This window comes from Myotis nattereri (assembly GCF_964212035.1).
Source record: "Myotis nattereri genome assembly, chromosome: 10".
Classification (NCBI taxonomy): Eukaryota; Metazoa; Chordata; class Mammalia; order Chiroptera; family Vespertilionidae; genus Myotis; species Myotis nattereri.
In genome coordinates this window covers 61577112-61604334 of record NC_138085.1, presented here as the reverse complement: position 1 = coordinate 61604334, position 27223 = coordinate 61577112, and the positions used below count along the sequence as shown (strand labels likewise).

General features: G+C 38.9%; 1 protein-coding gene and 1 pseudogene across 2 annotated transcripts in view; one reads left to right on the top strand and one right to left on the bottom strand.

Annotated features, from left to right (window-relative positions):
* The window catches only part of LOC308525747 (ferritin light chain-like), a 1112779-nt pseudogene that overhangs the window by 522765 nt on the left and 562791 nt on the right, over nt 1–27223 (bottom strand). The gene's annotated exons all lie outside the window — the stretch shown is intronic.
* PLEKHH2 (pleckstrin homology, MyTH4 and FERM domain containing H2) overlaps nt 8377–27223 on the top strand; it is a 77886-nt gene continuing 59039 nt past the window's right edge. Inside the window, exons 1-3 of the mRNA XM_081101481.1 lie at nt 8377–8482; nt 15790–15919; nt 22109–22171. Coding sequence (XP_080957607.1) covers nt 15797–15919; nt 22109–22171 — 186 coding nt within the window. The 5' untranslated portion in view covers nt 8377–8482; nt 15790–15796. The remainder of the gene's footprint in view (nt 8483–15789; nt 15920–22108; nt 22172–27223) is intronic.

Sequence of the window (27223 nt, the reverse complement as noted above, 5' to 3'; positions counted from 1 at the left end):
TGCAGAACTAATCATTCACTTGTTCATTCAACAAATAATTAGCGAGTGCTTACTCTATGCCAGGCCCTTGAGTTCCTAGTGCTGAAGGATTCAAAGTGTTCGAGAGAGAGTTTCTGTTCTCTAAGAATTCCATGTAGTATTGAAGAAAAACATTGCTAAGGGCTACAAGGGAGGAAACCACCGATTATAATACATTTACCATTGACTAAACTACAACTTTCTTAATAAAAACCAGAAAATTGTATTACCATTGTGTGTGTGATTACCATTGCATTTTTAAAGTATTATTGTATCTAGTGTAATGAAACAGTATATTAATTGCCATATTTAACCAAAGTAACCAACTTTTCTTTTCTTCAGACACAAAAGAGAACTAGAGAATTAAAAAACAAAATCTATTCACCTATTTTTTCTCCTTCAGCACTTATTTCATACAATTTTAACAAATTTGAGGAAGCAAAAACAATTAACTAACTTGTGTGTGTGTGTGTGTATGTGTGTGTGTGTGATATCATTCAATGTATTTGCATGTTTTGTTCATCTATTATCCATTTAAGCAAAAAAGTGCAACTTAAAATTATGTTTAGTGACCAGGTTTTGTATTTGTTTCTTTTTTTAGGAACTGTCTATGTATCCAAAGATTATTTATTAATTAATTTAATCATTTGTCTAAACTTTTAAAGTTAAAGATCTGGAAATTACTATAATTTAGTTGACATGTCAAATTCTTGTGATTTGTAGCATTGTCAGAAATGCGTAAAATTAAACCCTTTGAACAGACATTCATTATCATCCCGTTTAGTTGAATATAATTTTATACATATAATTTTTTACTTAAAGCAAGTAATGAAAACAATGGTAATTTATTTAATCCCTAGAACCAATGTAGGAAATGTAAGAAGTTTGAATCAAAAGAAATTTAACTCTGGTCTTGAACAAGCCTAACTATTCTGTTGACATTATTTTTATATGGTACTAGAGCAGTGGTCGGCAAACTCATTAGTCAACAGAGCCAAATATCAACAGTACAACGATTGAAATTTCTTTTGAGAGCCAAATTTTTTAAACTTAAACTATATAGGTAGGTACATTGTTATTAACTTAATTAGGGTACTCCTAAGCTGGCCTTTGCTAAAAACGTCCTCAATCTGATTGAGGTACATTTGCTGAGGTGGACCCCTTCCAACTCTCCCATCCACACTCGTCTTGTATAACTGTTTCATCTATCTCCTTTCCAAAAACCGACTTCTGCGCATGGTCCACGAAGTTTTAATTGCATTGTATGTGCGCGCCTGCATGTGGTATTTTGTGGAAGAGCCACACTCAAGGGGCCAAAGAGCTGCAAGTGGCTCGCAAGCCGCGGTTTGCCGATCACTGTACTAGAGGCCCAGTGCACAAACTCGTGTACAGGTGGGGTCTGGCCAGCCAGTTCGCCGCCGCAGTGAGCCTCATAGTGACCGGTTGTTCCGGTTGTTTCACCGTTCCAGTCACTTGGTTTTTATATATATATAGACACTAAATTTTTAAGACTAAATCATGACAAAACTTCTTTTATCTTAAAACTAAAGCCTTTTCTTCCTATCTGGTAGCTTTTATGCAGGCCATTATATAAATATACTTTTTAGTGTCAACAAGAAGAAACACAGAGTAATAACTCTTTTCTTTCTTTGGCTGCTTATCTGGACTATATTCCTAGAGTGAGCATATAACAACTGAAGGCCTCTTTAAAATTAATTAACCTTTAAAGTTTTCCAAGAGAAGGAAAAGAAAGAGCAAAAGTGTGAGGAAGCCAGCTTCAGACAAATATGAAATTGTTTTTTGTAAAAAGTTAATTGTGTTCTCTCATCAAGGAGTGGGAAAAATATAAATATAGAAAAGTACACTTTACGTATATACACCCAAAAGAGAGTAGCAAGCAGTTTTGACATAACTTGAATCCTTGACAATTTTATCAAGCCATCAATTAAAGCGTCAAGATTTCAGTAATCCCCAAAGTACAAAAACCAAGGAGGGGTTGTTTCTTAGGATAAACAAAATTGTATTTCTTTTTGGCAAACAAGGCAATCGCCTTAAAAAGTTTTCTTCTTCTTTTTAATCTGAGGCACTTCGTGAATGAACAGCCTTGTTCATGTCAAAATTTCCCCAAAGTGGCCAATACTTTCCCAATGGTCCTGGTGAAAATTGTGTCAGTCAGAAAAGTAAGTGTACAGGTAGCCTGGAAGAGGTGTGGTTTTATATTGAGAAAACCTTGGAGAACTCAGTGGTCTAAAGATCTAAAGATGAACTTATTAGACCTCTTCTCCCTGCAAATATGAAATTATTTTTATATAAAGCTATTTATGTTCCCTCTGCAAGGAGAGGGAAGGACAAATTATCTCCCTATAGTTCTCTTCTTGTAGACAAACAACTCAAAATAATTTTGCCAACGAACAGTACAAAACTGGTTACATTTTTCCTCAGGACTCCTCAGTCTGTTCCATGCTTCCATGTCTCTGGATCCACTCCGTTCATTAGTTTGTTTTGTTCATTAGATTCCACATATGAGTGAGATCATGTTACACTTGTCTTTCTCTGACTGGCTTATTTCACATAATACTCTCCAGGCCTCCCAGACCCTTATGTTTTCCCCTTTCAATTAGTTGTTAGACCTTGTAGATTTGTGTGATTTCTTGAAAGAAGTTGAGCTACAACATAGAGATTGCTGTGAAACCAGAATCCCCAGTTCTACTATTTAATGTCCATGTAACCTTGGGACAGCTATTTAACCTCTATGTGCCTCAGTTGCCCCATATGTCAGATAGGAATAATAACTGCACCTATATCACAGAGTTGTTATGAGATTATCCTATATAATAAAAGCCTAATATGCTAAGTGTCCGGTCAACCAGTCGGCCGTTCAACCAATCAAAGCATAATATGCTAATGATATGCTAAGGATGCTCAACTGCTCACTATGACATGCACTGACCACCAGGGGGCAGGCACTTCGACCACTACGTTAGCTTGCTGCTGAGGTCCGGCCAGGGCTGAGTGAGATGGGCCAGACACGCTCTGGAGCCCTCCCACAGTCCCTCCCCCACTGGCCAACCTCCCACATACCTCCCTAGCCCTGATTGTGCACCAGTGGGGTTCCTTGGCCTGGCCTGCACCCTCTCACAATCCGGGACCCCTCTGGCGATGTCAGAGAACTGGTTTTGGCCCAATCCTGCAGGCCAGGCTGAATTCGTGCACTGGGCCTCTAGTATATGATAAAGCATTCAGAACAATGCCCAATGCATTGTAAGTGCCACCGGTTGTTTACTATATGTATCTATTCCACCCAGAGTCTCTTAATTCCCACCATGATTTCCATTTCATTTTCATTATGAGCATCATAGTTCAGATCTTCATTGGTTATTTCCTGAGCCTCCAAACTGCTCTTCCCTCTCCTAGCCAGTCTCTCCACCATGCTAGATAGAGCTTCCTTAAGCATAGCTCTGGCCACCCATTGCTTCTGTTCATCACCACCAGTCCCCAGCGCCCACCATTTCTCACCAGGAAGACAAATCCCTCACCAACTGCTCACACTGAATCCATTCTTGCTCTTTTCTAATGCATTCTCTGCCCGCCTGCCACATCTGACCTTGTCACTATTTAAAACACTTCAGTGGATTTCCAGTGCTCTTGGAATAATGTCGTCACAACCTTGCTACTCACAGTGTACTCCGGAGACTTGTTAGAAATACAGCATCTTGGTCCGCATCTCAAGCCTATTGAGTCTGAATCTGCATTTTAACAAGATCCTCACTGAGGTTTCAGAAGCCCTACTCTTTAAGGTCCCAGACGATCGACCCCTTTCTTCTGCAGCCACCTCCTGCTCTTCTCTTCTCCTGCCCCTTGTGTCCCTGCCTCACTGGCGTTCAGCCCCTCCGATGTCTCAGGCTTCTCCTCACTGCAGGGGCTGGTAGCTTCTGTTCCCACAGTCTGGGATACTCTTCCCATGATCCCTTTGCTTTGCCTGGCTACTTCCTTCACACCTCAGCTCAACTTTTTTCTCAAAGGCCGTCCTGACTCTTAGGACTGGGCCAAATCCCTTTATTATTCGGTTGTAGAGCAACTTGTGCTCTTCCTTCGAAACATCTAATGCAATTTGTAATTATATACAGGGGTGGGCACGGTCGGTTTACAGTTCATATGGAAAAAGACGCACAGGTTACAATTATTACAATAGCTTTATCAAAAGAAAGACACAGCACACTTAGGTGCAATCTCGCAAGTGCTCGATTTGCCAGCCTTCATTGTTTACACATTCTTGTCATCTTTGAAAATCAATACACAAACCTGAATTCAGTGACCTGCTTGGATTAGCCCCACTGCCTCCTGAGGTGGTTGAATTCAAACCTACTTTTGCCCATCCCTGCATTGATTTGTGTGGACATTAATGAACATGCATATTTCCCCCTAGACCACAGTTCCCTGAAGACAGAAACCATGTCTGGCATTGCTCATTTTGTATCCCTCAGAACCTAGTACAATGCCTGGAATATTATGTGTACTTAATAAATTATATCTCCCTTGCCACCTTCATTCATTCATTTAACAACTATTTATTGTGTACCTACTACATGCCAGGCATTGCGCCATATATGCTGGATATATAGTAAAAAGGAAAACCAGACAGTTTCTACTCTCATTACAGTCCAGTGTGTGTGGCGGGGGGGGGGGGTGGGGGGTGGGGGGGGGGTGGGGGGGGTGGGGGGAGAAGACAGGCAACCAAATAACCAGAAATAAGTATAATATTACAGCTGAGGTAAATGCTATAAAACAAAGGTGCATAATGCCATTAACATCCATGAGGGCTGGTCAGAGATATTTTCCAACTGCTGCTACTTAATATAGAAAACATAAAATTCAACATGTAGTTTTCGTTTTTCAGAACACCTGTATTGAGATGTTTCATATAACATACAAATCACTCATCTAAATTGTGCCTGTCAATGGCCTCTGGTATACTGACAGGATTATGTAATCATCAACACAAGTTTTAGAATGTTTTTGTGTCCCCCAAAGAAACTCCTCTCCGTTAGCCATCACTCCTATCCTTCCCAGCCCCTCATCACCACTAATCTACTTTCTGTCTCTATAAATGTGCTGTACTGGACATCTCATGTAAGTGGAATCAGACAAAATGTGGTCCTTTATGACTGGCTTCTTTCATTGAGCATAATATTTTCAAGGTTTATCCGTGTTATAGCATTTATCAGCACTTCATTTCTTTTTATTGCTAAATAATAGTCCCTTGTACCATATATTTTTCTTAGCACAGCCAGAAACAGGATGCTGCTCCACTGTATTTTTCACAGCCAAACAAATTCAATTTGTCATGTTTTTCTAGAAAAAGGTGACAGTAAGTAAACGTTGGCTGAGCCTTGCATGGGTGGTAGCAGAGTTTAGAAAGCTTCTTTTCATGAGTGACTTTCTTCACTCAGCTCTCTTGTCTATTTAGTATTCTGACTCACCAACGGAAGTGATTCTATTTTGGCATTCTCTCTTTCTCCTGCTCTTAGTTCTTTGGGCTCTACTAACTTGCTGTGTTAAATGATGCAAGTTACTTAAACTGTGTTTATTTAACTCCTGTGTGCTCTGTAAAATAAGCCCCGTCCAGCCTGCTTATTTGCCAAAGCTGTTTGGAGACAATTTTTCATATGATATGCATCATCAGCTCCCACAGAAGGCAAAAGGAATTTGATGTGTGGGGGCAGTCTGGGATCCAGTCCAAAATTAGTGCTCATCTGGAAGAAATATGGAAGCCTGATACTCGCTTACTGGCCTTTTAGTCATATTTACTTATTGCCTTCCCTGTAAGGAACTTTGTAAATCTTTTATCTCTTTCGTGCTTTTTCTATATAAGGTGAAATGAGCTTTAGGAAAAAAAAAAAAGATTGTAGTGGGAAAAGCCTCTGACACCCTCTATTGGCCAACTGTGAACCAAAGAGAGCAATTTGACCTAGTTTTGTGAACCTGGGGAAGGATTACCCATAACATTCAGAATTCTCCCTCCCTCCCTCCCTTCCTCTCTCCCTCTCCTCTCTCTCTCTCTCTCTCTCTCTCTCTCTCTCTCTCTCTCTCTCCCTCTCTCTCTCTCTTTCTCTTCCCCCCTTCCTCTCTCCCTCTTCTCTCTCTCTCTCTCTCTCTCTCTCTCTCTCTCTCTCCCTCCCTCCCCCTCTCCCTCCCTCCCCCTCTCCCTCTGCTCTCTCTCTCTCTCTCCCCTCCCTTCTCCCCTCCCTCCCTTCCTCCCTTCCGCCCCCAGATTGGCCTCTTCAGATCCCATTATGGGAAGTAAAATCTAATTAGACTTAAATTATCACTCATCTACTTGTATAATTCTCTGCGCTGGCTGCTGAGAAAGATGCAAAAGGAAGAAAATAAATTTCAAAGGTCTAATGGAGCAATAAAAGGCACTACAACAGGCAGAATGAGCTAAGTGTCAAGAGGAGTAAAAACCTAAGTGCTCAGGGAGCAGAAACAAGAGAAGAGGTGGGGGAGAGAAGCATGGCTGCATGGAGAAGATGATTTGACCTGTCTTAGAAGAGGATAGTTAGAACTTCTCAAGGCGAACACAGGCAATAGTAGATACTAGGTGTACCAGTTAACAATATGGATACCGGTTAAAAATGAGAAATGACCCTTTACCAGTTAAAAAAGCAGATTTTGTAATCAAAGAAAACACGATAATTTCAAGAGACACATCAAAAGTGCTTTACTCAAAGTAATGTCCATCGCTAACTACACATTTCCCCCACCTTTCAGGTAATTTGTGGATACCATCCCAATAGAACTTTTCTAGTATTGAGGCAGACCTTCAGAGACCCAATTTTCCACTTCTTTATATGTTTTGAAGTGCTGCTCAGAAAGTGCATGTTCCATCGATCCGAACGTAATCTGAAGGAGCAAGGTCTGGTGAATGCAGCGGATGGGTTAATACTTCCCAGGCAAGATCTTTTAACGTGTCTTTAACTGGTTTTGAAGTGTTTGATGGTGTGTCATCAGGAAGCAAAATTACTTTGCCGTTGTCTTCTGGCCCATTCTGGTGGTTTTACGATCAACGGTTTCATCTGGTTTTAGAAGCTCATAATACCACACCTTCCTGATCCCACCAAGCGATTTGGCCTTGCAGTTGATGTTGATGGTTGACCTGGATCAACCCATGATATTGTGCGTTTGGGGTTCTCAAAATAAATCCACTTTTCATCTCCAGTCACAATTCCATGCAAAAAAGACTTTCTTTCGTGCCATTGAAGCAACATTTTACTGATGACCTTTCCGTTTTCCATTTGTCTTTCGTTCAGTTGATGTGGCACCCATTTTCCTTCCTATAAAATCTTTCCCATTGCTTGTAAACGATCGGAAATTGCTGAGCAACGTTGAATCTTTCTGCAAGTTGTTTTTGAGTTTGACACGCATCTTCATCCAATAATGCTTGTCACTGTTGGTCTGCAAACTTTTCCGGTTGACCTGGACGTTCTTTGTCTTTCACATCAAAACCATCACTTTTAAAGCGTTTAAACCAGCGCTCACAGGCATCTTGAGATGGAGCATGTTCACCATCAGCTTCCCGAAGTATACGATAACCTTCAGCAGCACTTTTCTTCAAAATGAAGTAATGAATTAAAAGTTCCCACAAATGCCCTTTTATTTGGCACAGAATTCGACATTTTTAAGTGTAAAAATAGCTATGATGTTAATACCTTCAGAAAATTTGACATATGAAGTTTTGAAGCTTGTTGTCAATACAACAAAATAGCATACACATCAAATTGCATAGATATCAACATGTGTGTAACTCCAGCTAATGAAACAAATCCGCATTATTAGCCGGTACACCTAGTAAATGTTCCAAAAGGGCTTCTCTGGGGGTGGGAAGGTACACAACAGCTTAGCTGCGTGAAGAGCAGCTGTGAGAAATAAAGCTGAAAAAGTAGGATGGAGGCCTCCAATACGAAACCAGGGAATCTTGTTTTTGATGATTTAAGCAAAAGGAAGGCAATGAGGGTCTTTGGCAGGGGGTACCTCAAAACTTCAGGACGCTTAACCTGGCAAAAGGGTGAAGGATGGAGGGCCAAGAAGAGAGACGTCAGGCTGGGAGATCACACAGGTGGGCGCGGGGTCGAGGCAGAAGGAAAAGAAAGGAGGTGACGGTCCCCACGGGGTCTGAGCTCCAGGTGTGGCGAAGGCTAGGGGCACACACTCCAGGACAAAACTGCCTCCCGCTCCAGAGGCCGGGAGGAGTCCAAGGCAGAGCCACACCTCCAGGTGACGTCGGGCGCTGGGCTGCGACCTCCGATGGGCTACTCCGGCCGCCAGTCCCGGCAGGAGGCGTGCCCCGCCCCCGCCCCCGCCCGCTGCGGGCTCGGCGTGCGGCGGCCCCGGTGGAGAGCCCCTGGAGCCCCGCACCGGGCGCGGCTGGGACCTCGGGCGCGGCCACTGGGGACCCGTAACCGAGGTAGGCTGATGGGAAGGGCGGGGGGCCAAGAGGCGACCTCAGTGCTTCGGATGCGCGGGGATCCCCGCCCCCTGCAGAGCGCGCGTTCCCGGGGGGCTCGCCGGCCGGAGAATGGGGGCGGCGGGCGGGCACCCGGGGGCTGGGACCGGCTGGCGCAAGACCCACCCCCGCGCCTCCCGCCTCCCTCTCCCCACGTCCCCCCCGCCTCGCTGCCCCCCAAGACTGGGGTCTCATCTGGGGGCGGTGGCTCCTAGCCCCCCGGTCTCCCGTGACATTTTGTTTGCCAAAGTGGGGCCCGGGTTGGTGGCGTGGAGCCAGCGATCAGGGGGACGCGCCCGGAGCCCCGCGTCCCCGGCCCAGGGGCCCACGCAGTTAGGGATGCTGCGGCCCGGCCTCCGCTGGTGGGGAGCCCCACCGGGACCGCCGGGACGAAACTTCTCTGAACTAAAGAAGTGTTCTCTACACCTGGGGTTGCCGGGATATCCGCGTGCCCTGGGGTGCCCTACCACGCAACTGCGCTGGCCCCGAAGTCCTCAAACCACTTTAAAGAAAAGACGGAACATTGGAATCCTAGACTGCGATGTGCGAAACGCCGTGGAAGGAAAAGTTAAACCTTTTACGCTGTGCAAGTCCCAGGGCGGTGCTACCTGCAGGTCACTGCTTTCTTTGTGCAAATGCCCGTCGCAAGCCTGGACCGCACAGCGGTGTGTCCCCCCCCAGGAGCTGTGGGGCGAGGAGCCCGGCTGGTCTGGGTCACAGGTTTTGCCCAAGTGGCGGTGGGTGCTGGTCCGGAGGCTCCTTAAACAAGGCATGCCTCAGTGTGGTCAAGAAAGACATCTTTTCTGCTTTAGAAAAAATAAAATAAAAATACACAGTTACCTGGCCCAGTTAAGCTGTGCCCTAAGAGGAGAGAATTAAGGAGTACCAGCTGCCACCCTGAGCTTCATCGGGGTCAGCCTACGTAGATGAATTGGTTCTTTTCTTTTTCTTTCCCTTTTGGGATTTGGAAGAGAAACAGGAAGTCAAAGATTCAGAGAAAAGAGCTTTCGCTCTGCAATTGTCAACAGTTAATTTTGTGTCCGTAAATATTTCCACAAGTCACCGGGGGCGTTTGGAAAGCCAAGGCATTTTCCTGTCCGCTGTAGTGATGACTTTTATTTAGCAAGTGGGTACGGATCCCAAAGCTATACAATTGGTTCTATAAAATCAGAGGTAGTGGAAAAGGATGTCGGACACGGTTCAAAATTAGAGTCTTTGCTCAAAATGATGCATTCACAGGGCAGTTACTTCAGACTAACTGAAATTACAGAATGAAGTGAAGACATCAGGTGTCTAGACCTCAGGGCAGACTATTAGCCAACCAATCTAGTTTTGAAAAAAAAATTTTTTAAATATGATCTTATTAATAGGGAATGCAGACGTTCAATGCCAACACTATGTTAAGGTTTTGCTACTTCATTGTAAAATAGGTCATTAGCATAACCGAAGATATGAATAGGCATGTTTAATGTAGCATTTATATATGGTGTCATTTTCATAGCAAAGTACTCTTCGAAAGATATATGTCTGATTCTTGTCATATTTGAGGTTAAGAATTACCTCTAAATTACTTGAGCTAATGGTGAAATTCTTGACAGGGATAACTGCAAACAATGGTTCATTGAGTGTGTAAATGTTGACCTAATATATATCCACTTAAACTGTTACTTTTTACTCATTTGTAAATAGAGTATATGCTCTTTTTAAAATTGAGGTATAATTCACAAACCATTCAATTTACCCTTTTAAAGTATACAGTTCAGTGGTTTTTAGTAAATTCACAAGGCTGTGCAACCATCAGCACTTCAAATTCTAGAGCATTTTCTTTCCCTTTTTTATTGATTTCAGAGAGGAAAGGAGAGGGAGAGAGAGAGAGAAACATCAATGCCTCCTGCAAGTCCCCTACTGGGGATGGGGCCGAAACCCAGGCATGTGCCCTGACCCGGAATTGAACTGTGACCTCCTTCATAGGTTGATGCTCAACCACTGAGCCATGCTGGCTGGGCTAATTCTGGAGTGTTTTCATCACTCCAAAAAGAAACTGCAAATGGATCACTATTGCCCTTTCTTCACAGCCCTTGGCAACCACCAACCAACTTTCTGTCTCCTTCGATTTACCTATTTTATATAAATGGAATCACAATATGTGGCCTTTTGTGTCTGGCTTCTTACACTTGGAACTTAGGGTAATGTTTTCAAGGTTCATCCATTGTAGCATGCATTAATACTTTACTCCTTTTTTTGTAGTTGAATAATATCCATTCATCTGATTATGGACATTAGTTTGTTTCCACTTCTCGGCCCTTTGAATAATGGTGCTATGAACATTTGTGTACAAATTTTGGTGTGGTTTTATGTATTCAGTTATCTTGGGTATATACTTAGTATTGGAGTTTCTGTGTCAAATGGTAATTTTATGATAAAAATTTTGAGGAACCATTAAAACTGTTTTCCAAAACAACTATGCCATTTTTACATCCCCAGCAGCAATGTATGAGAGTTCTGCTTTCTCTACATCCTCACCAACACTGTTACTACATGTCTTTTTTTATTATAGCCATCCTGTTGATATATTTTGGTATGTCATTGTGATTTTGATTTGCATTTTCCCTTATAGCTAATGATGTTAAGCATCTTTTCAAGTGCTTATTGGCCATTTGTATATATACTTTAGAGAAATATCTATATACAAATATATTCTTTGACTACTTTTTAGTTGTTTTTGTTAAATTGTAATAGTCCTTTATGTGTTCTGAATACAAGTCCTGATCAGATGTATGATTTGCAAATATTTCTTCTGATTCTGTGGGTTATCTTTCACTTTCTTAATGGTATCCCTTGAAGCACAAAAGTTTAAAATTTTTCTTAAGTCCAACTTATCTATTTTTCTTTAATTACTTATGCTTTACACATCATATCTAAGAAACTGTTGTCTATCCGGAATCACAAAGACTTATGCCCGTGCTTTCTTCTAAGAGTTTAGAACTTAGGCTCTTATATTTAGGTCTTTGATCCATTTTAAGTTAAATTGTGTATATAATATAAAGTGTGTGTGAGGGTCCAAATTTTTCTTTTGCATGTGGATATTCAGTTGTCTAGTACCATTTTTTTAAATTTATTTTTTCATTACAGTTTAAATTCAATATTTTTCTATATTAGTTTCAGGTGTACAGCATAGTGGCTAAACAATTATATACCTTACAAAGTGTTCTTGATATTTCCAGTACTCACTGGGCACAATATTTCCTATGCTGTACTTTACATCTCCATGACTATTGTCACTACCAATCTGTACTTCTCAATCTCTTTACCTTTTTCACCTAATTCTCAACCTTCCTCTAGCACCATTTTTTAAAAAGACTACTCTTTTCCCATTGGATGGTCTTGGCACCTTTGTCAAAACTCAATTGAATGTAAATGTGAGGTTTTATTTCTGTACTCTTGATTTTATTCCATTGACCTACATGTCTGTCTTTATGCCAATACCATATAGTCTTCATTACTGTAGCTTTATGGTAATTTTTGAAATTGGATCATGTGAGTCCTACAGCTTTTCAACATTGTTTTGGCTATTCTGGGTTCCCTGAATTTCCATATGAATTTTAGGATCAGCTTGTCAATTTCTGGAATTTTTAACAGGGATTTCATTGAATGTTTATATCCAATGGCAAGTATTGCCATCTTCACAATGTTAAGTCTTCCAATCTATGAATATGGGCTGTTTTTCATTTACTTAGGTCTTTTAAAATTTCTTTCAGTGATGTTTGGCAGTTTTCACAGCACAATCCTTGCACTTCTAATGTTAAATTTATTCTTAAGTATTTAATTATTTGTGATGCTGTTGTAAATGGAATATATTCTTGATTTCATGTTTGGATTTTTCCTGGATAGTGTATAGAAAAGCAGTTGATTTTTGTATATTGATCTGGTACCTGAAACTTTACTGGACTCAAATAGTTCTAGTAGTTTTTTTTGGTGGGTTCCTTGGAATTTTCTATGTACAAGATCATGGCATCTGAAAATAGAGGTAGTCTAGTTCTTCCTTTCCAGTCTGCATGCTTTCTATTTCATTTTCTTGCCCTGGCTAGAACCTTCAGGACAATGCTGTCTACAAGAGGTGAGAGTGGACATCCTTGTCTTATTTCTAATCTTGGGTGGATCAGTCATTTACTGTTAAGTATGATGTTAGCTGTGGGCTTTGCATAGATGCTCTTTATCAGGTTGGGAAAGTTCCTTTCTATCACTAGTATTTTGACTTTTTTTTAATTTTTAAAAATATATTTCTTTATTGATTTCAGAGAGGAAGGGAGAAGGAGAGAGAGATAGAAACATCAATGATGAGAGAGAATCATTGATCGGCTGCCTCCTGCACACCCCCCACCGGGGACCGAGCCCGCAACCCAGGCATGTGCCCCTGGCTGGAATCGAACCTGGGACCCTTCAGTCCATAGGCCAGTGCTCTATCCACTGAGCCAAGCCGGCTAGGGCCTAGTTTGTTGACTTTTAAAAACTATGTTTTTAATTGATTTCAGAGAGAGGACAGGAGGAGAGAGAGAAACATCAATGATGAGAGAATCATTGATATCGGCTGCCTCCTGTACGCCCCCTATTGGGGATCAAGCCTGCAACCCAGGCATGTGCCCTGACCAGGAATCAAACGGTGACCTACTAGTTCATGGGTCAACGCTCAATCACTAAGCCACACTGACTGGGCTGTTGATGTTTTTATCATGAAAAGGTGTTGGATTTTGTTGAATGTTTTTCTGAATCTATCGAAATGATTATGTGTTCTTTGTCTTTTATTCTATTCATATGGTGCATTATATTGACTTATTTTCATTTGTTAAAAGTATGTTATTTTTTAACTGTAATAATTTTACAGTAAAACATAAACAAGTTATTTTAAATGTAGAGCAAAAGTTAACATGAAATACACTCTTCTTGTTGTTTTAGAATAGTGTCCCTACATTTTTGTGCAATGATATGAATGGCTCAAGACTTAAAGATGTCTTTCCAGGACTGCTTTTTATTTTTAACTAGAAGCCCAGTGCACAAAAATTTGTGCACTCGAGGGGGTCCCTCAGCCCGGCCTGTGCCCTCTCGCAGTCTGGGACCCCTCGGGGGATCGGTCCTAAGCTGGCAGTCAGACATCCCTCTGGCAGCCCGGCAGCCCTAGGGGGATGTACACTTTCCAGCAGGGAGCAGGCCTAAGCTGCAGTCAGACATCCTTAGCGCTGCTGAGGAGGCGGGAGAGGCTCCTGCCACCACCTCTGTGCTGGCAGACGTCAGCCTGGCTTGTGGCTGAGTGGAGCTCCCCCCTGTGGGAGCGCACTGACCACTAGGGGGCAGCTCCTGCATTGAGCGTCTGCTCCCTGGTGATCATTGTGTGTCATAGTGACCAGTCATTCCCAGTTGTTCTGCTGTTAGGGTCAATTTGCATATTACCCTTTTATTATATAGGATATTTCATCCACATTTTATTTCCTTGTCCACTCTAAAGTTAATGAAGAGAAAAATGAAGTAGCGGTAGAATTGAGAAAAAGTTTGTGATTGACAAACTGCATTATTTACTCCTACATTATTGATAGTAAATTTAATGTGGATAATGAAAAAGGTCATTAACTAGGCCAATATCTTTAGGGAAAAAACTCAGAAAACAATGGGGTGATGCTTCTATAAACAAAAGAAATGAAAAGAGAATTGTTTCCATGGTTGTGGTGCCCTTAATAAAGTTGTAGCTTCTATAGGACAACTTTGCTTATATTTATTTGTAAATTATTGAGTGATATAAGTATTAATGTGAAAACTGATTTAAGCATAAAACAATATAAATATTTTTTAATTTTCACTCGAGGACAATTTTTATTGATTTTAGAGGGAGAAAAGGAGAGAGGAAGAGAGAGAGAGAGGAAGAGAGAGAGAAAAACATCCATCAGTTGCCTCCTATACGCCTGCCCCCCCACAACTGGGGATCAAACGTGCTACCTAGGTGTGTGCCCTGACCAGGAATCAAACCTGCAACCTTTTGTATAAACCAACTGAGCCACCTGGCCAGAGCAAGCATAAAACAATAGTTATGCTAGGAAAATAATCTTTTGTGGGTTTGAAAACTGGTATAAGTTAGGGGTTATATTACACTAAATATTGGGGAAAAATTGGTTAATATGTGAGGGAGACATATTTTTGTAAAACAAAAGCGCAGAATAAGGACATCTTCAACTGCAGTTCTATCCTTGGGTTCTGAGAGTTTTGCTGTCACATATATTAAATGACAGGTTTGGTTTCTTCAGGAGATTCACTTCTAATGCAAATTTTGTCCGTTTATAGCAAGACCAATTCAGAAATATATTATTACCAGGCTATTTATTAAATGACCTGATAAAACATTAACAAACATTTCAGATTACTTTCATGAATCCCGGAGCCAGAAATAATCAGGCTTTCAAAATCAAGTACTATTTTTTGCTCTTTAGAATTTCAAAACCTTTCTCCTCCAAAAGGAAAGTTAATAAGAAACTGGTTCCAGATTTATTTGCTTAATGTAGGTGATTCTAAATTTTACATTTATATGTTTTCTCCTCTTGTACCGAATAAAAATTATGCAAACTTGTCTAGGGTTATAATACTTTGCCCAGTTAAATATGCCAAAGCATTTTTGGCTTGAAAAACAACCTGGACTTGGACAAATTTAGGGTGGTGATAATAATTATAATATATAGTAAATCCAAGCCTTAGTTGTAGCACTGGTATAATGCTTCTTTAGGTAATTCTGTCATTCTACCAATAGAATCAAACTGTAATAATTCTGTAAATTTAAGAGTGTGATAAAATTATGAGCTGATAGATTTTAAAAATCTTATCTGTTGAGCAGAGGTAAAATAATAATAGTACTCTATGTTTGTGGTGCTATTTTACTGTCCAAAGTGCTATTAAAAACTGCACTATTTAATTTGTCCCTCATAACATACCCATGAAAAAGAATGATTTTTTACTATCATGTCCCCCTTTTTCTAGATTGGGTAAACTGAGACAGAGAAAGATTAGGTTACATAGAAAATTTAATTAATACAGTTAGACCTCCAACCCTGGCATACCGTATCCAACTAAGTCCTTTCCATGTGCTATCACCAGTTCTGGAGTTTATCTTAGAATTTGAAACTTGTATCTGGATATGATTAGATGATTATTAGAATGTGTACATCAGAGGATTTAATGAATTACCCTGAATGCTCATTGGTATTATGCCATTTGAATGTTTTCTTTTATAGAATAAATATGGCAGAGCTTTCCGAGACAGAAGGACCAGTAGATTGGAAAGAGCGATGTGTAGCTCTGGAGTCCCAACTCATGAAATTTAGAGTTCAAGCAAGCAAGATAAGAGAGCTCCTAGCAGAGAAGGTAAGCTTTTCTCCTTAACCTGTGTTATTAAACAGCAGCGATGTAGGGCCTATTTCATTTCTGTTAAATAATCTCAGTACTTTTGGGGATACACACGACACAGAATGACTATAATTTAACTTTTTGTCAGGGCTTTGAAGCTATATTTGGTCTAGTCTTTTGCCAGTCTTAGAGTAAATTAAGACAAAGACATTTCTTTTCTTTTTTTTTTTAAATATATTTCATTGATTTTTTTACAGAGAGGAAGGGAGAGAGATAGAGAGCCAGAAACATCGATGAGAGAGAAACATCGATCAGCTGCCTCCTGCACATCCCCCACTGGGGATATGCCTGCAACCCAGGCACATGCCCTTGACTGGAATCGAACCCGGGACTCTTCAGTCCGCAGGCCGACGCTCCATCCACTGAGCCAAACCGGCTTCGGCGACAAAGACATTTCATTGCAAATACTATGCAATGGAATATGTAAGCATTATGTGTATTTGATGAATGTAGAGTGCATTTACTCCAGAGAGAAAAGCTATAATTTATTTGATTTTATTAGAGAAGTGTGACAGCATTTTGATCTACTTAAATGTTTAGGAAAGTTATGTTTAAAGTGATTATAGAAGAACGTTCTCTATTGATTGTAAAATGTGTTAATACTGTATTTGAAAAAATACAGTACTTATATTGACTATGTACCACTAAACTATCATTTCAGCTGGTATTTAATTTAAGATAATTATATGCTTTTCTTAATAATTCTTTTTTTTCTTAATAATTCTAATCATGTAATTAAAATTTTATTTATGTCACAAGAAGTTGGGGGGCATATATGTGTATAAAATGAATAGATAAATTCATTCATTTGTGCATTCATTCATTCAAAAATACTCATTGAGGGCTGACTCTGTGACAGACACTGTTCTTAATGCTGCAGTCACAATTGTGAACAAGATAAGCCTTGTTTCTATTTCCAGGGAACTTGGATTCTAGATCTGCACTGTCCAATATGGCAGCCACTAGCCACAGGTGGCTGTTGAGCATTTGAAATAAAGCTAGGTAAAATTGAAATGTGTTGCAAATGTAAAACACACACCAGATTTCAAAGATTTAGTATGAAAAAAAGAATGTAAAATATTTTACATTCTCTTGCAATAATTTTTGTATTGATTGCATGTTGAAATGATAATTTTTGGATATTGGGTTAAATAAAAAATGTTAAAATTACTTTTACTTGTTTATTTTTACTTTTTTAATTTTACTAGAAAATTTAAAATTATACATGTGACTCACATTATGTACTAGTATTTCTGTTGGACAATGCTGTCTGGGTGAATGGATAAATGATATTAATGGTCATTCATAACTGATCAGAGTAACTTACAGGTGGCTTCTTCAACTGTAGTCTGCATAATCCTTTTGGATGGAGGGCTGGTACAGGTATCAGATGTCCAGAAATGATCATCTTAAATCTTCCTTTCACTGCTAGCTAAGAATCTCTTAGCACAGAGGTATTCTAATGATATAACTACATATCACTAAAACCCAGAAAAACATCATTCAGTTTAATATCATCTTAAATTTTTGTGCTTTAACATCTTTTAGGTCCAAAGATTAAAGTTATGCCGTTAGTACCCAATATCAATTTGCTTTGCTTATCTCTATTACAATCAAAGTTGTAACTTGAAAATACCAGTTGACTATCTCCAAGTTGGGGGAGCTTATCCTAACTCAAAGTTAGTGACACGTGCTTTTGTCTTTTGCTCCTCTCTCTATAAAAATCATTTCTTAGGTTGTACTGTGATTTATCTGGTGTTTTTCACAATTCTAATCACCTCATACAATGACTTTTGTCAAAATCATAAATTATGTGCGTGTTGCTAAACCTCCTGGGTAACTTCCCAGGTGTTGCCTTCGCCTCTCAGCAGTTAGCACACTCTTGACTCCTCAAAATTTTCTTGGTCCGCTATGGACTAAGTAGAAGTTATGCTTCTTTGGTTTCCAATTAGTTGACCTTTAAATTCTGAATTTGATGGCAACATTTGTTCTGTTTTTTTTTAGAAGGCTTGTAACAAGATTTTTTTAGTGCCCATTTTTTAAAATGTTAGTGTTGTTTTCTCTACAAGTAAAATTGTAAATAGCTTTTGATTATTAATTTATGTTACTAGACTTTCTTTTTTCTTTGTCAGTGGCTGAATTTTGAGAGTAATATTATTTTCAGATTGCTATTTTAGTTGTGGGTTTTTCTCCCCCCCCCCTTTTTTTTTGTCTTTTGTATCTGTGACTTAAATCCTTTGCCAGATCTAGGAGATGGAATTACTCAGTTGTGTCTTATACAGTGGAAAGTGGATACGTTTGCCAAGTTACTCATGGTTTTCCAGTAAGTAGATTCAACACCAAAATGGAAATAACGTTTTTCACAATATTTTCTGTTATATTCCATTATGCAATATTTTTCTCTGGATTAAAAATTAGTTTTGGTACTCACCCATGTTTTAATAAAAATACCAAGTATTTGTTGATTTTTTTAATGTGCTTAACAACCTGTGAAGTAATAAATTTTATTGTTCCCATTTTACAGATTAGGAAACTGATGCTTACTATGTGCCAGACAGTCTTCTAAGTGCTTTATGTAAATTAACTTTTTAATTATTACAACAACAACCTATGAGTTAGGTACTGAATTATCCATATTTGCATAGGGGGAAACTTGGGTGCATAGCAGTTATTTAGCTTGCCTGTGTTTGTGCCAAAAAGTGAGTGATGAAGCCAAGATTTGAAACTTGGCATTCTGCTTTTAGAACCTGAATGCTTAGCCATCACCCTATATGGCCTCTCCCATCTAGTTTTATTACCACATTCCTTGCTTTCTCTGACATACCCACTCATCTATTCAATCTTCTTTTCAGCCATGCAGCATATAAATCCATCTCTGCTTGGGGCCGGTATCTGTGTGTTGCGATGTGTGTGTGTATGTAGTAATAATGATTTACATAACATTACATATTTTTTCAAAGCGAACCCTATTGCATTGCTTCTGCATGCCAACTTGAGTCAAATACTGCATTCCAGAGGCCAGTCTGCTCCCATTCATAACCATTGGTTTTGTGTTAGGACCAGTCTGCTCCACAGCTTTTTCCTGCTAGTTCTCCACACCTTCCCCCCAAATGGATGCTGGCCCAAGGCTGAGGATTCTTTTTTCTTTTCTTTTTTCAAGGCTGAGGATTCTTGAGAGAATACTAATTTGATTCTTTAGCTCTTTGCCAGGAATTCTAGCCAACTTTTCTTTTCTGCAGTAGTTTTTAATTCTTGGTTTTGTTTTATTGGCACGGGCTATGGCAGCTAACAGTAAGTGCTAGCTATAGGTCCTAAGCAATTAGTACAACCATTAGCTAATTTAAACCCCAAAGTAACCTGATGAGGAAATTATTGTGATTCCCAGCCTAAATAAGTTAACATTAAGACTGAGAGTATTTGAATAGTATGCCCAGTATCACACAGCTAGAAATTGAAGAGCTGGCAGTAAATCTTAGATCTTTCACACTTTTCTTGTGATGCAGTTTATAAATAGAGTGCCTGGCACATAGAAGTAACTCATTATTATTTTCCTATATCTTTCTAAATGAATACACTGGCCAAGTGTGCAAGGAGATGATTTCAACAAATGTAATTACCAATTAATAGGAGACATCTTTCTGAATTTTTTAGGAAAGACGTGTGAGATGATCTCAGAGTGTTTTTTATAATGAAAGGTGAATTTTTAGTTATGTATACCTTATGTGGTTTTTTTGGAGATGGAGTAGGAGAATACAGGGGATTTTTCTTAAAAAGAGTTATTTTGTATTTTTTTTAATCATAATTTCTAAGTAACTTAGAATATTGAAGTTTATGAAGAAAAAGGCCTTATTGAAGTCTTGGGCAAATACTGCTGTAAGTGGGAGAGGTCTTTAAAGGAATTTAAGGAATGGTGTTGGAAATATCTCTAGTATGCCAAATATAAACTCTTCAGGGAAGCTGAGATTTAAGTAGTTTTCCTACTTTACAGTATTACTAGTTTTCTGAGTCAGGGAGGGAAGAAGGAAGGTTTCATTTTAAGTTGAAGTGAATGTTATTTCCTATGGGTTAGATTGGAAGAATTTTTCCTTTAGGTATCAGCGTGGCCCAAATCACCTAATGCTGCCTTTGGCTGATCCAGCATGACTATCTGGTTTCTGGCCACTTGACCTTCCTTCTGTGACTATGATTCCCCAGAGGTGGTTTAGAATTCTCTCATGGGAATGAGGAGTCCGTGGACAGCACAATGTTTGCTTTTCATGTGACCACGATTACCCTATTTAAATTCCACATCTCAGTGTCTCTGTTGCCTCACCTAATATTTCACAGTGCCTAACAGAAATTATACGTATACTAACAATAAGACTTTGCAGGCTAATTTATATCATTTTGGGCTACTGACTGAAGATATTATTTATTATAACAAATTGGTGATAGAGTCTTTTATGGGTTCTATGGGGGGAACAGTCAGGAAGAAAGCTACTTGGGGGATTGCTGTCTACAGCAGTAAGTATAAAGGTCCTAAAGTATTCCGTCTAAAGTAGCCAGTCTACAATACTTGAGACACCAAGCATTAATCACAGTGGTGTTATGATCTAAGATCAGTGGCAGATTTCCTCCTGCCATTTGCTGCTGTGTCCACTCTGGCTACAGAGAGCACTTCTGTAGTAATCAAAACAGAAGGTTTTGTTATCGTATTAAGTGGCCTGTTCATAAAATACTTATTTTTGTCCAATGCCTGATATGGGCAGCAGATCATTCAAGTTTCTTTTAGTGACTTAGTGTGGATTGGTTATGGAATTAGCCTAAGCTTTACATCATAGCTTACATCGTGAAAGTAAAAACTTACATGAATATTTTCTGTATTGCTTTATTAAGTGTTTTGCAAAGTTACTTTCCAGCTTGAATGATTATGAAAACAGTCACTCAAAATTAAAGTATTGCCTTTCGTACTTTTTTAGTGTCCTAAACTTTATTGGAGATAGTTACATGTGTACTTATATTTATGTAATGTGACACAGTCAGCATTGATGATCTATACTATAGATTGTGAAAATGTAGTGATTTTCTTTTATCAAAGTTTGTATTACATCTATTGAATTTTTATTATGTGGTATTCATTACTCCTGCCTTAACCATTGTTATGTAACTAAATAAATACACTCAAAATCTGGGGAGAAACTGCTTAGCTTATTTCCTATTCAGTGGTAGAATCCTGTTAGAATCTCAGATTCCAAATGGAGCTTCTCTTGGTTCTATCTCTTTCCCTGCATTTCGGCAAGAACTCCTGCATATTTCAGGCAGACTGCCAGCTGCGTGTCTTCAGATCACTTCCAAATCACTTAGCTCTGCACACTTCTTAGAAGGCTAAGTCTTTTCATAGGTTCTGTACTTAAGACAGTTCCTCCTTCCATAGTCATGTGTTTAAAGTCGCCAGATGTTGTTGTGTGGCCCAGATAGGAGGGTAGGGATGCATCCCTAGGAAACAGAAGCTACTTTAAATTTTCAATGACAGCAAGTGTAGTGGGTTGTGCAAGGAAGAACCAGTTGTAGTTGTTGCCATACTTTTCAAAGACATAGCTGTAAGTTTTCCTCATCTGTATCCACGTCATTGTTAAAATGTTAAACAAACTAATCACTTTTAGGACTGTTGGGCTCTGCTTTGTTCCAGTGTGGACCTAAGTATCTTTCAGTACAGCCCAATCGTGGTCATTTTTGGATTCTCCAAGAAAGAGAGAGGAAATACAGCTTGTGAGAATACACCACTTTCTGATATCAGTGTGACTTTCTGATCAACACATCAAGACTGACACTTGAGGTTTTACCATTCTCTTAAAGTTAATTTATTGTTTTTATTATGTGTTGACGAATAATTTTTAATTTACAGTTCAGTGGAGAAAATTCTATTGATGTATACTCATGTGTTAAATATTACATTGTATTAAAAGTATCAAACCTTTGGCATTTTGTTTGATCTGTTTTTAAATGTGCACTGAAAGAGTCTTTAATGTGGTAAATTGTATGTCATTCATATCCATTGAACTACTTTAAATATTTCTTAAAAAGTTGATGACATTGTGAGGTTTCTAAGTGCCTTCCAAAAGGGAAATATGATCTTTTCTATTTTTTTCTATTTTCCTCGCTTTACAGATGCAACAGCTTGAGAGACAAGTTATTGATGCTGAACGTCAAGCAGAAAAAGCTTTCCAACAGGTAGGGTATAATTTTAGTTAAAAATGCCTTTTCCTGCCTCTACTAATATCAACATTGTTTTGTCCAAAACAGTCCTCAAACTAGTCTTCTGCCCTCCAATACATACTATCGTTTTGACTGTTCATGAGCTGGATCCATAGAGAAATGGAGAATCTAGCTTTATTTTGCCACTTAACTGATTTTCAAAAGGATAAATATACTTCTGTTAGGAAGTTTCATCTTACTTTTGAGAAAATCAAATATGTTTTATGGTAATCCTAATCAAAATGAAGTTTTGTATGTATATAATATAGCAGCTTTATTTATAGTAATAAAGAGTTGGAAATAATATGAATGCCATGTCATAGAAGAATAAAGGAGTGAACTATATCCACTCCATGAAGCATTAAACAACAATTAAAAATAATATAATAGCTTGGCCGGTGTTGCTCAGTGGTTGAGTGTTGACCTAGGAACCAAGAGATTGAGGTTCGATTCCCAGTCAGGGCACATGCCTGGGTTTTGGACTCGATCCCTAGTAAGGGGTGTGCAGGAGGCAGCTGATCAGTGATTCTCTCTCATCATTGATGTTTCTATCTCTCTCCCTCCCCCTCTCCCTTCCTCTTTCTGAAATAAATAAAAACATGTTTTTTAAAAAACTTTAAAAATAGTAATATTACAAAGAATATATACTACTAATATGGAACAATGCTTAGAGTTATATTAGGAAAACTATATACAAAATTTTACACTTAATATGTTAATAGGTTTGGGGAAACAAGTCAAATGCTTGATAAGTCACTTAACCCTTTCTGGGTCTTGCCAACAGCAAAATGAGTGGTTTGGATGAGGCCACCAACTTTAAAGTTTGTCTAATAACCTTAATCCATAACTTCACATTTTATGAAAAGATGTCTATCAGATTCAGTCAAGTCAAGAATTTCAAAATTCTTATTTCTCCAAGAAGTTTATATTAAATTTCTTATTCTTGTTCTAAATTTATCATGTTTCTGTCCTTCAATTTGATAATAGCATTATCAAATTATGTTTTCACCTAAAAGATTTAATTTCATACAGCGGATTCTTTTAGTGGCCTGACAAGTTTCCAAGGAAACCCAAACTAACCTAATCCTTAGTTTTCTTAAATTAATTATTCTTGAAAAGAAATTTTTTAAACTTTATTATGCCAAATGTCAACCCCTACAAGAGTATAGGTAATGAACACCCAATACCAGCTTCAGCAGTTAATTAACTCATGGTTACTCTATAATTCCATCCACTTTTCCCTCCTCACCCCCACACCAGGTTATTTTGAAACAAATCCCAGACATCTTATTTGACCCATGAGTATTTCAGCAACTAATCTAAAAATGAAGACTTAAAAATCTTAACTACAGTGCCATCATCACGTTAAAAAATTACCAATAATTCTCTAAAACCTCAACTTTAGGTATTGGTAGAAGTACTAGTACTAATGGTAAGGATCTTTGCTGTGCTTGGTTTTTATATTTATTATTATTATTGTTGTTGTTATTGATTTTAGAAAGAGGGAGGGAGAGAAACATCAATGTGAGAGAGAAACATTGTTCTGTTGTCTCTTGCACGCACCCCAACCAGGGATTGAACCCGCAACCTTGCGGTGTAAGGGACAATGCTCCAACCTACTGAGCCCCACCAGCCAGGGCTTATATTCTTTAGCTGATAGTAATATCGCCACTTCAATCTAAGTATTGGCTAAAAAGCCAATAATTAACAATAAGATTGTAAAAGGTTATTTATAGTCTATGAAAGACTCTTATTTTTATGACACCCTGTCATTCTACACCAAGTGTTTTGTTTCTTTTCTGTGGTGGGTCCTATATGTATGTCCCTGTTTAGCCCCACACCTTGCAGCACACCTTTTGTCTGCCTCTCTGGCTTTCCTGTCTACCTCCTTATCTTCTTTCTGATTTTGGCCTTTCCTGATGGCATCTCTCTTTACCTCTAATGCCCCTGTCTGTCTCTATATGTCTCTCTACCCTTTCTTTCTCCTCTTTAACTGCTCATACTATAGGGAAAAAGAAAGAAAGAAATTGAGGATGGCTTTGTTTGCCCTTTCTTAAGTTGAAATACTTACTTTACATATATGGCACATTTATTTAGCTCTGAAAATTAAACTAAACTAAGTACATTTTTATGTGTGATTTTCAGGGTGTTTTTTTTTTTCTTTGATTCACTGGGTCTTAGTAGAAATAAAGAAACCCCATCTCCAATTCAAGGGAAGAAAACCATGGCAGTTTATAGCCATTAGGCTCATCTACTGATTTGATGAGTTAACAGGAAGAACTTTTTTCTAAAATATATTTTATTGATTTTTTACAGAGAGGAAGGGAGAGGGATAGAGAGTTAGAAACATCGATGAGAGAGAAACATCGATCAGCCGCCTCCTGCACACCCGCTACTGGGGATGTGCCCGCAACATGCCCCTGACCGGAATCGAACCTGGGACTCTTCAGTCTACAGGCCAACGCTCTAGCCACTGAGCCAAACTGGTCAGGGCTAGGAAGAACTTCTTATTTGACGTTGTCCTTTGAGGATACCAGGTGTAAAGTTACTTAATTCTTTGTGCTACATTTTTAAGCAATAAAACATGATAGTTGATTATTTTAGACATACTGCCTTAAATCAGTTCCCACCTCTAAAAAAGGACTAAGATTTGAAAATCTCCCAGTTTCTATAGAATTTAGCAAAATCTGTATATATTTCTTTTTGTGACAACACTTTACATTTATTCAGTACCTATTTTTTATGCTTACAATGGAATTTTTTCTTAAATACTTCATAATGAATCTAAAAGTTAACAGGAAATATAAACAGAGCAGATGAATTCTCATGCACCGATTATAGCACCTTGCTTTGGCCTTCACAAGTTTAAGTAAATATTATTAAGTTAGGACAACTGAATTCTTTGCTATCTTTAACAGTTTCCATGGGACTGCGGCCTACCTGTTGTTTATGTTGCTTAAATTCAGCTTGTCCTTTGTCATTGAGCCATATCCTAAGACTTAAACTGTACTTTATTAACCAAAAAGGAATGTTTCACCACTAAAAGCAGTAGTCAGCTGAAACCAGCTCAACAGGATACTTTTTAGCTTTCACCATTTTTCTTCTTGTTTATTCATGAAAGGCATCACCTGCAAAACCATTAAATACGTGGGCTTTAGAAAAAAAAATCCACATATTTCCCCAGAGGCATATTGGCCATCTTTATACTTAATGCTGTAGTACATTTTTATTGTTACTCACAACTTTTGAAAGCAGTGTGTGCAGATCAACCCACTACTGTTTATGAGTATTCTATGAGACAGAACAACAAGACGTAGCACATTTGGATATAATGATCCACAGGACTCATTCCCAAGTACCTGATTAGCCGTGTACTCAAAGGTACTACACGGTTTTATGCTAACCAAAGAGGGGTAAATAATTTCCCCTGGAGAAGTTTGTGTTTTCCTTGTGTCCTGAGTTCAATCACTTGCCTTTGTTTGTGATTGGTAGGAGCTGGATTTAAAGTTCCCCGTGACCATTCTAACATGCGGGCTAATCTGCTTTTCTGTAAAGTTGGTTCTTAATCATTTTTGGTTCCTAATAAATGATTACTACTCAGTCATCCTGATCTTCAGGGCTTTGCAAGCGTTTCTTTAACAACCAGTTTGAATTCATGTATGTTTGTTATTGGCCAATTTCTTGAGTAGTTAAAATTTTTATATGGTCCAGATTAAATGAATCAAAAAAGAACCGGGCTATTTTCTGTGGACTTGTGGTAAGATATTTTGAAAGCGGCTTGGTTTTTCTATAAGCCTTTTCTGTAGAACTCTTATTCATTAATTATCAAGGACGACTGCTGAATTCTGTGGAACTCGGTCTGAACAGGACCACTTAGCAAGTGGGTTGCCTGGCACTACTCTGTGATCGCTCTCCCTAGGAGACTTTGCCATTTTTGCCAATATTTTCCTTGTCTCGGAAAGTTGTTTGTCTAAAAGTACTAATCAATTTACAAAGTTGCACGTGCCAGAGATGCAGCCAAGGAGCTCTGACTGTGGCATTCATTCATAAAACGAGAACGCCTTTCAAACTGAACGTGTTTTTCAAGGGAGATGCGTACTCCCAAACCAGAGTTTTCCTAGGCAATAACAGGGCAGTTTTATGTGGCAGCCCAAGGTCTGTAGGGTGGCTTGCTCTGACTTAATAAAAAGAGACTGTAGGTGTAGGCCTGGTAATGTTTATTTCTATTCTTATTCAGTTATTTTTGGTTTTCTTTAGCTTTATAGGCGTGGAAAATTTATTTCCTTCTAGGCCCTTTGGCTGATCTAATAATTAAACTGGCGTAAGACAGATTTACAGGATAAAACCCCCAAATTTAATTATTTATGTATGGGAGCCCCATAAAGACATGAGGCTCATAGAAGTGAACAAAGCAGGCAGCTTCCATACCTTTTAGACGAGAGAACAATCAATTTGTGAAAAATTGACAAGACAGAGGGGGTTGCGCTTCACTAAATTGGTGAAGAAGTAACAAGACTTGTTTATATCGTTTTCTCGGCCCTAAATTTCTTATTCCGGTGGTAAGAATGCCTTCTACCCTCCTGATACAGGGAGGGTATCTTTCACATGGGAGATTTGTTTCCTGCTTTGGGGGGAACCAAAGAGGGTCAGAGTGTCCCTCTTGTACTGGCTGTTTCTCAAGTAACTTTAATTCAAATAATCAGTATGCCAACGAGGCATATTTGGGGCAGATCTGTTCTGCTCCCCTTTAGGTTTATCATCTATTACTGGATCCCTGGAGCAGAAATAGCATTTTGGACTTGGACTCTGCTCTTCTCTCTCTGCTTCCACAGCTACAGGATGTCCTGTGCAGAACTGGCTGTACCATCTTCAGATCGACCCTAGATACTCACGGTCCTGCCCCAGCTGTTTTTCACAACAGCATCTCTCATGTAGACCTGTGTCCTTGACTATTGGCCTGCAGTTTCTGCAGAAAGCCTGCTATATTATGTTAAAAAAAAATCTAAACCTTAAGATAACTTAAAATTG